This window comes from Staurois parvus, unplaced genomic scaffold (assembly GCF_062004578.1).
Source record: "Staurois parvus isolate SC_StPar_1 unplaced genomic scaffold, SC_StPar_1.0 ptg000694l, whole genome shotgun sequence".
Classification (NCBI taxonomy): Eukaryota; Metazoa; Chordata; class Amphibia; order Anura; family Ranidae; genus Staurois; species Staurois parvus.
In genome coordinates this window covers 1,549,719-1,565,175 of record NW_028318490.1, presented here as the reverse complement: position 1 = coordinate 1,565,175, position 15,457 = coordinate 1,549,719, and the positions used below count along the sequence as shown (strand labels likewise).

Sequence of the window (15,457 nt, the reverse complement as noted above, 5' to 3'; positions counted from 1 at the left end):
AAGAATACAAACACTGCTATTTTTTTGAACAGTCTAATATTCACTTTTCTTCAATTTGTTTAGAGGAACAACACAAATTTGATATATTTTTCTTCATGTTTTGATTTGGAATAGAATGTGTAGTGTTCCCAATGCATTTGTGTGTATGGAAATAAAAGCTATTAGAAGGATTTTGAGCTTTATTCCCTTTTTTCAAACACATTGCTATTATTTTGGACACAACTGTATATATATATTTATTTTCACACACAAAACCCACATACACACTATGTTGCCAAAAGTATTAGGACGCCTGCCTTTACACGCACATGAACTTTTAATGGCATCACAGTCTTCGTTCGTAGAATCCAGTATTGAGTTGGCCCACCCTTTGCAGCTATAACAGCTTCAACTCTTCTGGGAAGGCTGTCCACAAGATTTAGGAGTGTGACTATGGGAATGTTTGACTATTCTTCCACAAGCACATTTGTGAGGTCAAGCACTGATGTTGGACGAGAAAGCTTGGCTTGCAGTCTTTGCTCTAATTCATTCCAGAGGTGTTCTATTGGGTTGAAGTCAGGACTCTGTGCAGGCCAGTCAAGTTCCTTCACCCCAAACTCGCTCATCCATGTCTTCATGGAACTTGCTTTGTGCACTGGTATGCAGACATGTTGGAACAGGAATGGGCCACCCCCAAACCCCATAAAATTGTCCAAAATGTCTTGGCATGCTGACGCCTTAAGAGTTTCCTTCACAGGAACTAAAGGGCCAAGCCCAACCCCTGAAAAACAACCCCACACCATAATCTCCCCTCCACCAAACTTTACACTTGGCCCAATGCAGGCATGCAAGTACCTGGCAACCACCAAACCCAGACACACCTATTGGATTGCCAGACAGAGAAGCATGATTCGTCACTCCACAGAGCACATCTCCAAAGCTCTAGAGTCCAGTGGTGGCTTGGTTTACACCACTGCATCTGAAGCTTTGCTTTGCATTTGGTGATGTAAGGCTTGGATGCAAATGCTCAGCCATGGAAACCCATTCCATGAAGCTCTCTTTGCACTGTTGTGCTACTCTGAAGGCCACATGAAGTTTGGAGGTCTTTATCTATTGACTGTGTGATTCTATACACCTGTGGCCATTGAGGAGATTGGAACACCTGAATCCAATGAGTTGGAGGGTTGTCCCGATACTTCTGGCAATATAGCATGTATGTATGTGTGTATATTTATTGATCAGTCATTATTTACTGAACGCCTCTTATTTCTTGAGTCATGGGGTGATTAAGGACACATAGAACTGCGCTGATTAGGGACACTGACTGGCAGCACTGGACTGGTGACATTGTATTGCTGTTACGGTGATCAGACATAATGGCTAGTGGCACGGACATCAGAGCAGCCAGCCACTGTACATGATCAATGCCAGCGTGGCACAATGTCACCATAGTGCAATTGCTCTGGCACGAGATTTTTAATTTTACAATATTTAATTAACAATGTACTACTCGGGAAGGGGGGAAATCAGGGATTTTTTTCTTTTACACTGCTTGATTATCAATCTGTAACACTACTCAAAGGTTTCACTTATTAACCTTGCTTACTACTGATTGGTCACAGCCATGGTCACAGTGGTTGGCCTTGGTACTATGTAATCACTGTGGCCAATCACAGAGATCACGCAGTAGTAAGTAAGGCATCATGAATTCCTAATACTTGCCACTGCATGCCTCAGGGGTCACATGCCATACGGGCCTCTGGGAAGAAGTATGGATACCTCCGGAACAATAAAGAACCTGCCTTTGTATGTACATTTGCTGTGAGGGAAGCAGTTAAGTGTATATCCACTCCAGAAAAATGATTTTGCAGCATATTACGTTTTTAAAGAGATACTGTCCATTTGCAAGTGTCTCTAAAGCCAGCACCCCACCACCAACCCACTGATCCTGCTCCAGTGCTTCCAACGACTTTCTTCTCCATCACAAACTCCACCAAAATACCTGGTGACAGAGCCTACCGGGTTGGTTTGTAATGTCCTTTCATTGTGAACGCACAGCTCAAAAAAAAAAAAAATCTATAAACCAGTTAAGGACTTAAGAGCTGTTTGAAGTACATTGTATATTATTTCTGACAAATGACAAAAATGTTCTTTAGTTTTTGTAGGGCTACACCTATCAGCTTTGTCCAAGCATGGAGAATTTTCTAGTCCCACAGAGGGAGCATGATAAAGAGTTCAGTAAGGGAATCATGTTGTGGCTAGAAATGGAAGCCCATTTAAATATTTCTGCTATGGTCCATGTATTAATAGTTTTGTATTTGTAAAGGTTATAGATGTGGACTTGTTCCTAACAAAGACAAGAGTAGTCACAAAATTATGATAATGAAATTAATAGGAAAAAAAAAAAACACAGAAAAACAAGAGTGATATTCTCTCTAGTTTAAATACAACTTCAGATGGAGATCAGATATTAGCAAAACACAAGTAGTTTTATTAACTATTCACAGCGATAAAAAAACACTACTACGTATCCAGAATGCGTATGCTTGTATGATCACACAAATTGGTCACACCAACAGTCTACCGACACAGACCAGAAAATTTAGGATACAATTCTAATCCAACATCCTCTGAAGCCATAAGTAGGCAGAGTCAATGTGCAAGTTGGAAATCTCCACCACATGTGCCACTGAAAACGACATTTATAAAGATGTCTTAAATCCACGATAGAAGAGACTTCCACTGATGGTCAAATATGTAGACAAAAACACCCTGAACCCCCTAATTGTACAAAAAAAAAAAATCATTGGCATTGTGCTGAAATGTATCACTCCACATGCCATTAGGACGACTATATTATAGCACCATTTCCACGCAAGGCCCATTTATTGTTCAATACTGTTCTGTTAGATACAGACAATTCTGTACACAGGTCTTATTACCAAGCCAATACTCCCATAAATAAACCCACCCAATTAACACACTGTATATAAACAGAACATTCATTAGATCCCTCAGGAGAAAGCTGGCTCTGCATGATTGCCCAATAAAGCAGGTGGCGCTCGTGGGCTCTGGCGGGGAGCTGGCCGGACAAGAGGTGGAGGACGAGCTTGGAGAAGACGTCCAGGCTGGAGTGGAGGTGGCTGACGATGAAGTATAGGAGCAGAAGGAATTGTTGGTCTTAGCAATGGAGGTGGGAGGGACATGGTAGCAGCTGCTGGAGTTGTAGAAGCTGTTGAAGTAGTTGTCACTGTCTGAGAGGAGGCAGAAACAGATGTGATTTGTACCTGTGAAAGGAGAAGAGGATGAAAATTTAGCATGTTTCCATTGTCACATTAGGCAATTTTTATGTCAAAATAAAAGTGCAAATAAAACAAATTAGACATGAAATTAGGCAATTTGTCAAAATTAAAAGTGAAAACAAAAACAAAAAAAATAATGGGACAACATGAACCTTTGCTTTAGAGCAAGGTTTCTTAACCAGGGTTCCTCCAGAGGTTGCTAAGGGTTCCTTGAGCAATGTCTGCCTCTCAGAAACGTTCCCACTAACACCAATGATCGTTTTTAGCTTTCTATAAGGGGGGACTCTTCGCACTGACCACAAATGTAAGGACCATTCTTCCCAATGAAGAACACAAATGCAAACCAGTTTTTTGGTCAAATATAAAAGATGAAGTTGTGCTGAGTAAATAGAGAAGTAATGCATCAAGCCTTAAAGCTGTGTGGTCCCGTGAAATAGCAATTACTTTAGTACCCTAAAAAAAAAAAACAAAAACACCACAGCATTTTTGCTTGCACACAAATTAATAATGGAAGTCAGCAGACTTTCCCCTCATTTACCAAGCTCTGAAGCATATGCAGTTGCAGAGTGCAAAATCTATTTACCATTGCTAAATCAGCCCCACTGAGTGAGTCCTTAAGAACAGGCAAGTGCTGTGGACATTATGCCGCCTCTGGACCTGGACAGCACTATGCAGCTAACGTTTACCACAACCGGAGTCTGTTACACACAACACGCAGATTCAAGTGCCTGAACGTCACTTCCAGGCTATCCCTCAACGTACAGTTCAGCCGGGTCCGAATATGACAAAAGCCAGGCTGTGGACAACACCAGATAACTGCTGAATGGAGGGGAAACTTCCAGTAGCGTTGTAAAGAGAAAAGTATGTTTTCTTTTTTTTAAATAAATTCCTTATTTTGTTTTTGCAAAAGTACTAAAGAATAGCATAGCTTTACATCAGAAAATGTGTTTACATCAAGATGACATATATTTAAGTTTTGGGCACAAATTCACAAAAAGAACATTGGGGAACTGAAGAAAGTACTGAGAAGGGCAACTAAACTGATACGAGGCATGGAGGAGCTCAGCTATGAGGAAAGATTGGAGGAACTGAATGTATTCTCTCTTGAGAAGAGGAGATTAAGGGGGGATATGATCAACATGTATAAATGCATCAGTGGTTCATATAGTGAACTCGGTGTAGAGCTATTCACCCTGAAGGTCATCACAGAGGACAAGGGGGCATTCTTTACATCTGGAGGAAAAAAAATTTAAATCTCCAAAACGTGGAAAGGTTTCTTCACAGTAAGAGCTGTGAAAATGTGGAATAGACTCCCTAAAGAGTTGGTTCTGGCCAGCTCAGTGGATTGCTTTAAAAAAAGCCTGGATTCTTTCTTAGTATCCAGTTATATTCTGTGTATCCAACATTTATAGGTAAAGATAATCCACGGAATATCCGATTGCCTCTCGTGGGATCAGGAAGGAATTTTTTCCCCAGCAGGAGTAAATTGGATTGTGCTTTGCTGGGTTTTTTTTTTGCCTTCCTCTGGATCAACTGTTGGTATAGGATTATAACTTTTTTTTTTTTTTTTTTTTTTTAATGGTTGAACTGGATGGACTTTTGTCTTTTTTCAGCCAGACTAACTATATAACTAAGTTAAAGTGACAGAAAATGATACAGCATGCAGAAGTTGTTAAGCAGTTATTATTTCAAAGTTATAAAACCAGGAGAGTTCTGCCGAGGACACTGGAATCTGAGAATGTAGCAAGTTGCTGTCCTGTAATGGGCAAAAGTATCTCTTGAGCTGGCAGGACCCAATGAAGGCAAGACAAAAGATAATAAACTGCTGGTTATGGTCAATGGTAAAAATGCAAACCATCTTGTGTGTGAATGAATGCTTGAGAGAAGAACCCGGCCATAGGCCAAAGGACTTGGAAGTAGACTGTAGAAAGCATAAAACCCTTGAAGGGATTCCATCAGGACAGGAGGGAAAGTGAAGGACTGGGTGAGGGGAGGGCAAAATAAAATTCCACACCAATCCTATGTATGCATATATAGGTACACGTACCCATATACTGTATTTGTGGTGGGGGGCACTGAGGGAAGGCATCAGCAGTGGACACAAGATTCAAGAGCAGAGAAAACTGCTTGGTTTTAATGATATATAGAGGCATTTAGGCATCTGCAGATGCCAAGAGGTCGTGATATTCTGAAAAACAGATAAAGTCATGCCAGTAAACCAGGTTTTATAGAACTGTTCTGATCTCCCATTGGCGGACACTATGGTGTTCTCCACGAGGTCAATTTAATTAATTCTTGATAAATACTTGCACATAATAGCAACATGCTGCTCTTTGACTGAAACCTTCTTTAATGTTTAAATGCCAAGACAGCATTTGTTTTCCATATAAAGTAGACAGCATACAGCTCATTCTAGCAGAAAATAATAAACACAAGGGGTAGACTGTAAGAAAATGGCATCATTATTCAGGTATGCCTAGGGCGGCATTTCTACCTAATGCTTAAAAGCCTGTCAATCGTCCTACAACAACCCAAGTAAAGGCAAATGTAAATGATTTTTATAATTTAAAAATGTGTCCTTGGTGTACAACTTAACCCTTCTGCTGCCAAAATAAATCCTCTGCCCAAGCATACTGAAGACAAAAAGTCCCCTAGTCTGTTATTTACCTGGCCACAGCAACCAGGGTTTGACAGCTCTGATCTTGGAATAGCTTAGGACTGCATGCATGCCTCTCTGTTAATACCTCACAGGAGAGATCACATTCAGTGATCGCTCACCATTCACAAATCCTGATAATATTTTTGGAGGTGGGAGGCCTGAGTCTCCAAAGACCGTTTCAGGATGGTGATCAGCAAACAAGATAAGAAAATATTAAATGTCCCCCCCACTATACAAATTTGTATACATGTGTTACAATTTTCGGGGCATACATCCCTCAAATAGGGACACATAGGCATGTATTTTACAGAACTAATGACTCAAAACTGCAGAAGAAGACGAGACACGCTGCAACCTATTTAGCATTAATCAATCCCTTTAAACCCCTTTAAAGTGTGCAAACCAGTGCAAAAGTAAACTCAGTGTCTATCTTTGGAACGGCAACAGATCGGTTTCACTCTGGTCTTAGATGCTTACAAACTGCAGGCAAGTCCCTCAAACACTGTGACTGCATTTGTTTTCTTTTTTGTTTTTCTTTATTTTCATCTAATCCTGCCAGTAACACACCTCCTGTCCTTGGATGACAATGCACATGCAGTCACTTTACTGCATCTATGAAACAGCAGCATTGTCACCTTAGGAGGGAGGTGTATTAGGACTACAGAACACCACCTTTTTTCATCTACATAACATGGGGGGGGGGTTGTACTGTAGTGCCCAAAACTAAATTTAGCAAGGCTGGTACCACTGCTGGGATTTGAGTTTAGCAGAGGAAGTAAGGTTCTCACTGATGCCTGTCAGGATCAACAGATATTTTTCTGTACCTGTATTATGTTTTTAAAGAGACAAAAACTCAGCTTTCCAAATATTTAATGTATAGAGCAATGCTACACTATTTACAAAGCATGCTGGACTTTTTAATGGGAATGCCTAGTGCAGCCGGTAGGCATTTGAGCAGAGAAAAGTGCACAAATAAAAAGGCAGTAAGGCATTTAAAAAAACAAAAACAAAAAAACGATGGTCTAATGCTGTAATCTCTCACCTCATCATCTTCTTCACTGCTTATCTGGGGGGAAGCAGTGCTCTTACTGGTGGAATCACTGCCAGCTGCAGATGAATCCACTCCCTGCTCCGCTTCCCACTCCTGAACTACTTCATCCAAGTTAAACCGTCTACGGTAACTAATGAAAAAGGTCTTCACTTGTAAAGGTGTCTTATTTGCAAGAACCTCTGAGATGGCCTGAAAATCCTTCCCATATCTCCTGAAAGCTGAAAGGGAAAACAGCAAAGATGTTTTAGTCTAGTACAGTATATCCATGTGTTGTATTACCACCTCCCACTCATTCTGTGATCTGCAATCATCTCACCCAGTGTTACAAGATCAGGGCACCAAATGCATCTCACCTTGCACAGCCAGCAATTGCTCATCTGTAGTCCAGCGTGAATTAAGCTTAATATTCAGCTAAAGAAAAAGCAAGAGAATGCCCGTTTAAGGCTGAAAAGTTTTAAACAGGACACAGACATAAAAGACAACAGGCCTTATTTTTCATCGCAACAAATCAGATTCATGCATGCTACCAGTGCAGCATGGGAGAGTCAAGATAGAATCTGAGTGTTGCTTTGGCTAACAAAGACAGTTTTATAAATCGTATATATAGCAGGGATGCTCAACCTATGGCCCTCGGAGCCCTCTGATGTGGCCCTCAACCTCACACCAGGGAAGTGCATGCCCAGGGTTGGCAACCCGTTGATCGTGATCTGGGTTTGCCAACCCGCCATCCCAGAGCATCAGAATACAATGAGCCGGAAACGGAGAAAGCAGGTGGCCATAGAGGGAGAAGGATCCACATTCCTCTGTAGTGCCAGCACCTGTCTCAGGTGGAGTGATACCAAGTGCACTTCGCCTGAGACCTTTCTAACAGCCTGGAGGCAGAGAGTGATGCCAGCAGAACCTGGACAAGGAAAAAGGAGGTCAGTGTATTAAACAACATATACACTGCGCATATGCAATGGCCATTTTTGCATTTATAAAAAGGTTAACAACTATTAGGCTACTTTCACACTGACCTGTGGGTGCCAGCGCAGTGCGCCTCTCCTGCAGGTTAGCTGCACTGAGCCATAGACTTCTATTATATCCTGCGGGTTTGGTGCACTTTCTGAAAGTGCATCACACTGACAAGTTGTAACAGAAGTCTATAGCAATGTACACCTAACCTGAAGGAAAGCCGCAGGTGCACTGCGCTGCACAAGCGGTGTGGGTATACTGCAGCTCATCAGTGTAAAAGCAACCTTATAGGTGGATAAAGGACAGCAAGGGCTCATTTATATTTGTGATTTGGGGAGGCATAAAACCCCACAGTTGAGACCTGTGTTTAGCACCACCACCCAACCGGCCCCCAAAACCACTGGTGTAGGGTCAGGGGTCGCAATGGTAACTCCACCCCATGCAACCTTCCTGTCATATTCTGTTTTACATTTGGACAGGAGGGGTGGCAGGAAAAGATATATAGGAACCAATCCTCTCCATTTTCCTCCTGCACCCGCTGAAAGCAGTCTTATCCCCCTCTCCCTCCTGCCAGCATTCAGCAGATGCTGCAGGAAAAAGATCATTATGTTATTCAAAATAAAAAAACCATTTTGAGTTTATTGTGGCCCGTCACTGGTTTCCAAATCACTTAAGTGGCCCTCGCTCTTCAAAAGGTTGAGCACCCCGGATTAGTAACCCACAACCACCAATCAGAAATCAGTTAAGAAAATTGCAGGCAGTCAGACTGAACAGCTTTGTGATTAGTAATTATGATTTGTTGCACACCATTTGAATATACATCAGGCTCTCAAGGAGTACAATTACGGAAATCTTACCTCCTGAGGCCTCAAATCATAAATTCCTCCACTGAGTATTCCCCTCAAGCTGCTGTTTATCTGTTTAATGTTTTGTACCTGAAAAGGCAAAGAAAAAAAAAATAAAAATATAATATATACACATATTTATATATATATATATATATATATATATATATATACGCATACATATACATACACACACACACACACACATATATACACATACAAAAGTATACATATACACACACTGCTCGTTTATCATATAGGAGTACACCCCTTTTGTAAATTAGGATTTTAACCAATACCTCAATGGACACAAGAACAATTTCCTAAATTTTTACAAAACTGAGTTTTTTTTTTTTTTTTTTTTTTAGAGCATTTGTTTAGCTCAATACATGAATGTAAGGTTAATAATAACTTAGATTACAAAATCTTCAGTTTTACTCTAATTAGTTGATGCAAAAATGAATACACCCCACAACAAAAACTACTACATCTAGTATTTTGTATGACCTCCATGATTCGTAAGGACAGCACCAAGTCTTCTAGGCATGGAATGACAAGTTGGTGACATATTGCAACATCAATCTTTTTCCATTCTTCAAGAATGACCTCTTTTAGACACTAGATGCTGGATGGAGAGATGCTCAAATTCAGAATTCTCAATAAGTGTTTGATTGGGTTCAGATCAGGAGACATACTTGGCCACTGAATCACTTTCACCCCGTTCTTCTTCAGAAATGCAACAGTGACCTTAAATGTATGTTTTGGATCATTGTCATGTTGGATAAGTGCACAACAATCAAGGGCACAGAGTGATGGTAGCATCTTCTCTTTCTATATATAGCAGTACATCTGTGAATTCATGATACCATTAATGAAATGCAGCTCCCTGACACCAGCAGCACTCATGCAGTCCCACAGAAAGGACACTGCCACCAAAATGATTCACTGTAGGCACCATGTATTTTTGTGCTCTTCAGCTTTGCGCCACCATCAGTTCTAAAAACATTTAGCTTTGGCTCATCACTCCAGAGTATAGAGTCCCAGTAGTCTTTCTCAGCATGGTTTCTGGCAAATTCTAGGCTGGGTTTTTCTATGCATGGGCTTTAGGAGAGGCTTCCCTTGTGGATAACACCCATGCATGCCATTCCTCTGCAGTGTACGCCGTATTGTGTCACGAGAAAATCACCCCAGTTTGGCTTTCTACTTCTTAAGCCAACTGCAGTGAACTTGCATGGCAAATTTCTGCAATCCTTCTCATCAGAAGATGCTCCTGTCGAGGTGTTAACTTCCATGGACAGCCTGGACGTCTCTGTGAGATGGTTGCAGTTCCATCTTTGTTAAATTTTTGTATCACTTTTGCTACAGTATTCTAACTGATAAGTAAAGCTTTGCTGATCTGCTTGTAGCCTTCACCTTTCTTGTGTAAAGAAGTTATTTTCTTTCTCAGGCCTTGTGACATTTCTCTTCCATGTGGTGCCATTGCTGACAGCATGAAATGGGAAAGGGTTTTCTTTGTTAACTAATGCCCTTTTACAAATCAACTGTCTTGCTGGACACCTGTTTAATGAATAATTAGACTCACCTGTAGTTGAATTCTTGTTAATTAGGATTTTGTTGTTTAAAATTTAGCTTTGCTCCTAAGACTTTCATTGAGGTGTATTCATTTTTGCAGTAAGGTCTTGAATTAATTTGTTAGGAAAAACACTTTCGTGTGTGCAAAATACCAAATCTTGTTTGCAATCAATTGCCCGCATTTGCAGGAGTATTTTGTAGTATAGTGTCCCATGGAAAATGCTGATTTTGAAAGTAAAGTAAAGGTTTTCTGTCAAATCTGTTGGAGTGTACTCATTTATGCGGAGCACTGTACACACACACACACACCTTAGTTGTTATACACTGCCACAATACTCTGAACAAGGATAGTATTAGAAGAGTGGAGGCTGTTGCTCCAGTGTCACAAATCTCCATGGTTCTGGCTGCACCTATCTAATACAGTCCCAAAGGCTCCTATGGGATTGTCTATGAATGTCTTCAGCCCTAGGGCCAGCCTATATGGCACCAATGTGCTGAATGCAGCAAGGACAGAGAAGACTTACAGTGCTACATGTAAACAAGCAGCAGAACCATGGCCTTTTAAATCAAGTTAAATATGCCTGTATGCTGGGAGAAGCTGGGTTACGTCGAAGCAGAAAATCTAAACAAAAATTACTATGTGATCTTAAACACTTGTCTAGCAGCTCTGGGTCCTACATTTGAAACCCACCGAAGACACTATCTGCATGAGGTGTGCATGTCTTCCATGGACAAGCACTGGATTTCATTAGTGTGGTGGATAAGGGTTTTATTTTGTTAAGTTTTGATATGATCCTATGAACTCTGTAAAATGCTGCACATAGTGGTGCTATGTAAATATAGGAAATAAATCAACTACATAAGGGCAACTAAAATGTTTATCTATTCCCAATATGAAAAAAAAAGTTGCACTAAGTATCATACTTAAAGACAAAAACGTCAAAACAATATCAATACCAAACAGTGTGTGCCCAAAGGGGAGCCAATATCCACTTTTACCCCCTTCATGACCAGGCCATTTTTTTGCTATTTAGCACTGTGCTACTTTAACTGGTTATTGCTCAGCCATGCAACACTGTACCCAAATAAAATTTATATAATTTTTTTCCACACAAATAGAACTTTCTTTTGGTGGTATTGGATCAACACTGGGTTTAATGTTTATTTAACAAAAAAAGGCTGAACATTTTGAAAAAAACAAAAAAAAAAAAACAAAAATCATCTATATTGTTTTACAGCTATAAAAGCATATCCATCCCAAAAATTCCCCCCCCCCCAAAAAAAAAAAAACCCAAAAAATGTCTTCATAAATTTAGTCTAAAATGTATGCTGCTACATGTCTTTGCTTAAAAAAAAATCCCATTAAAAAAAGGTATATGGATTGGTTTGCGTGAATGTTATAGCATCTACAAACTATGGTATATATACTGGAACTTATTTTTATTCTAGTAATGGCAGTGATCAGGGACCTTTAATGGGACTGTGGTAGTGCATTGGACAATCTGACCCCGAGTGGGAGGAAGACTAACTGACTGACATTGGATCAGTGATAATACTATACACGGTCATCTTACTAATGACACTGACTGGGAAGGGGTTAACATCTCGAGGTAATCAAGAGGTTGCATGTGCCTAACAGGTAAGTGTGTGTAATATGTGTTGCTTATTATAAAAAATCAGTTTGTTCCTTCTCCAAGAGACAGATAGATCGTTCCCTTTATACAGAGCCCTGTGTGTTTGTCAACAAAGGGCTCTGGGCTGTGATTGGACACAGCCGATCAGCAAGGCTCAGCCAGGAATCATTGGCTGAAACTTGCTGACAAAACCCTGCAGTGTCCAATCACAGCGGGAGTGGGTTTAAAAGGTATGTGATAGTGCCTGTACATGCCGCACTGCGAGCAAGTCGGCAAGTGGATATGCTATGCATACCTGTTTTATTTAGAAGACACATTAACTTGGTAAGAAACAGATTCTATTCTGGTGGCAGTAGGTATAAGGGCTTGTACGTTTCACACGGCTAATACTAAGAGGCAGCTTTTGTTTTAGATTTTCACAGTGCCATCATCTTCCCCTACCTGACGCTTCAGTGATACAAGCTGGGTATCCTGCTGGCACAGTGCAAGTGCTGGCATTTCAGAAGTGGTACATACTGAAGAAATATCACCCTTGCTAAGGTGCATGCCCTTAGGAGGCCTCCTGCGGGATCGCCCAGGGTGATGGCGGTACGGAGAAACCAATGGATCTTTTTTGAGTGGGATAGATTTTCCAGATTCTCCTGAAATGAGCTTGGGGGATTCCTAAAATGAATACCATAGAAAAAAAAAAATATAAAAAATAATAGGAAGAATAGGATGAAGAAAAAGCACAACTAAGAAAAAGATTTATAAAAAGTCATATTAAATGATCACTGAAAAGAAAAAAATGATGCATCTCCGTTTATATATAGGTTGGGTTTCACTTTAAAAGATTATTATATTGTCTGCAGGAATGCAAATTCTCTGACATGCCTCCCCAGGTGGAAGCACAGCTTGGTTTGTACAGTCAAGATCTAGTTTGTGGAATTATTTCATAGACTTTTTTTGAAACAATACAGCAATCACACAGTGAAAGGTCCTAGAGTTAGGAGTACAGCATTTGCCCCCTATACAATCGAACTTGATTTTTTTCAGTACAGAGAAATTCTGACGATAACAGGAGGGGTGGCTTTTGATCTTGCCAGACCACCTATATAAATTCTATAATTAAATTATTCTCTCCATCACCATATATAGAAAAAAAGTCAGGATTAAGCAGAATTAAACAAAAAGAAGAATACGTCAGTACATGTAACAGATTGGATATTCTGCACTTCAGAGTCATTAAAATAAAAGGAAGGCATAGTGGTCATAGGGCTGCACATACTGACACTAAGCAGGTAGCTGGCTGTACAAATGATTTTTTACCCCATTTTATGGTTAAATCTTGCAGGCTAGGTGGATCCTTTCCAATAACAGTCATGGATTCTTTGAAATAGGTGCCGAACCAACAATACTGAAGACAATGTTAAAAGTATTGTGGTACTGCTGGATCTGTATGACCACTTCACGACTAGTGAGTGCTTACACCTTGTAGCCCTCAACAAGTTTCAGATTTCACCTATTTGTGCCTATTCATTTGCTAATAACATTTAAAAAACAGAACTCCAGACAAAAACAGCTAGATAAAATGTAATAGTTGAAATAACAAAAGCTAGGTTTTGCTGCAATATTCACCTTCAATTCAGATATTTCTTCCACAGTAGCAAGCACCAATACTGTACCATGGGAACAGTCCATTCCATGGTACAGTGTAAGTTATGACCGTAGGTCACAACTGCTTCTGACAGCTAAAATGGAGTGGTGGGGGAGTGACAAAAACATATGCTGCTAAAAAGGGAGATTGAATTAAGATTAAATAAAGACTAAACCTGCTGCTTTCATAATATATATATATATTTTTTTTATATATTATATATATAAAAATATATACATTTTTTTTTTTGCACAACAAAATTTACTAAGTGGGATGAGACAGTTCTAGAGCAGATTTTTGGACACTAAATATCCAATCAAACCTTTTTAGGGTCTGAACTGTCCACATTACATTGATAGATAGAGCTTCCTCCTGACTGATCTGGTAGAAAATGACTGTATAGGATTCCCACAGTGAGAATACCCTGAAAGTATAAAAAAGGCCAACACAGGGGCTGTAATGTTAGTGAACATACAAGGTGTTCAAAATCAGTCAAATTGTAGGGCTACAAAACAGACACAGTTTAGGTGCCCACATTAAAGAAAAAAAAAAAAAGGTAGTGTGAATGTGCTGCAAAAATGGGACCATGCAATAGGTGTCCTTGAGGTCCACTGATACTAGAAAGTCTTCATGATGAAGGAAGGTTATGACAGATTTCCATGCAGATCTATTGAGTTTGTGTGAAGAGATTTAGAGTCTTCAGGTGCAAGTCAGTGCAAATGTTTTTAGTTAGATTAAAACCCCTGCAATCTTTCTGCTGAAGGAACCATGGCAACGATTCCTTGGTTTAAAAGATCCACAAGAGCAGCAATGAGGTCTTGCTAGCCTGAATGAAGAAACAGGCAGGGTAGACGACATGAATTAGGTGAAGACAGAGTGGAAATCTAGCCTGTAGGCCATGGAAACCACTTCTTATACCCAGACATTCAAGATCCATCCAAAACAGATGTCCCTGACTTTGATAAGTAAGGATGTCTCTTCATACTGAAGAATACTTGTCTGCAGGAATTTAAAGGTCCAAGGTTTACGGTGGTACTTGGACTGTTCCTTAGCCTTTTAAGTGAAAAGTCTGGAAGAAATTTAAAAAAAACTATTTTTAGCATCATTGGCAGTTGAAGATCTAGTATTTTGAAGTTCAGGCTTCTACTGCTGTGGTAAAGGAGTACTTTTACCACCAGTAGCAGCCTTAGTTAAGTTATCCAGTGAGGCTACAAAAAAGACATTCAATTGCCTGTGGACGATTGACCCTGGATGCAGTGGATTATCTGCAGCCAACGGTAACTCAACGGAACCACAGTTAGTGGACTGTGAACCTGAGCAACTTGACGCATTATTGCTCTCTCTCTGCTTAGAATAGAACACGTACAATGACCAGTAAACAGGAGACAGAAACCGGAAGTGACAAAATACTCATTACTTCCAGTTTCCAATACCATAGAGATGATCAGGGATGATCTGCTGGCTTCAGTGCCGGGTTGACTGCTGGGATGAGAGAGCCCAGAGAGGCACTGGAGGGTGGTGGGAGGAGGGGGGCCTCCTGCAGCCTGTAAAAGTCATCCAGCAGCTAAGCCAGATGGCTTTTAAATTACAGAGAATCGCTAACCCTAAAAATTAATACCGGAATGATGCCTGTAGCTGCAGGCATTATCCTGGTACAACCACTGAAAGTCCAGGACGTCATATGATGTTCTACAGGCGGGAAGTGATTAAACAGAAACAACTTAATAGTAATAAAGCCGGTAAAAGGGTTTATTCACAACCAGATGCACAAGCAAGAAGGAATTAAAGACCAGGGATGACAAGATCGCTGTAGGCAGCAGCAAGG

General features: G+C 40.3%; 1 protein-coding gene across 1 annotated transcript in view; it reads right to left on the bottom strand.

The window, feature by feature from the left end:
• Nucleotides 1-2,449: 2,449 nt before the first annotated feature.
• RCOR2 (REST corepressor 2) overlaps nucleotides 2,450-15,457 on the bottom strand; it is a 129,462-nt gene continuing 116,454 nt past the window's right edge. The window contains exons 9-13 of the mRNA XM_089652787.1: nucleotides 12,438-12,659; nucleotides 8,803-8,880; nucleotides 7,345-7,402; nucleotides 6,983-7,209; nucleotides 2,450-3,266 (exon numbers count right to left, since the gene is read on the bottom strand). Of these exons, the coding sequence (XP_089508913.1) occupies nucleotides 2,994-3,266; nucleotides 6,983-7,209; nucleotides 7,345-7,402; nucleotides 8,803-8,880; nucleotides 12,438-12,659 (858 nt within the window). The 3' untranslated portion in view covers nucleotides 2,450-2,993. The remainder of the gene's footprint in view (nucleotides 3,267-6,982; nucleotides 7,210-7,344; nucleotides 7,403-8,802; nucleotides 8,881-12,437; nucleotides 12,660-15,457) is intronic.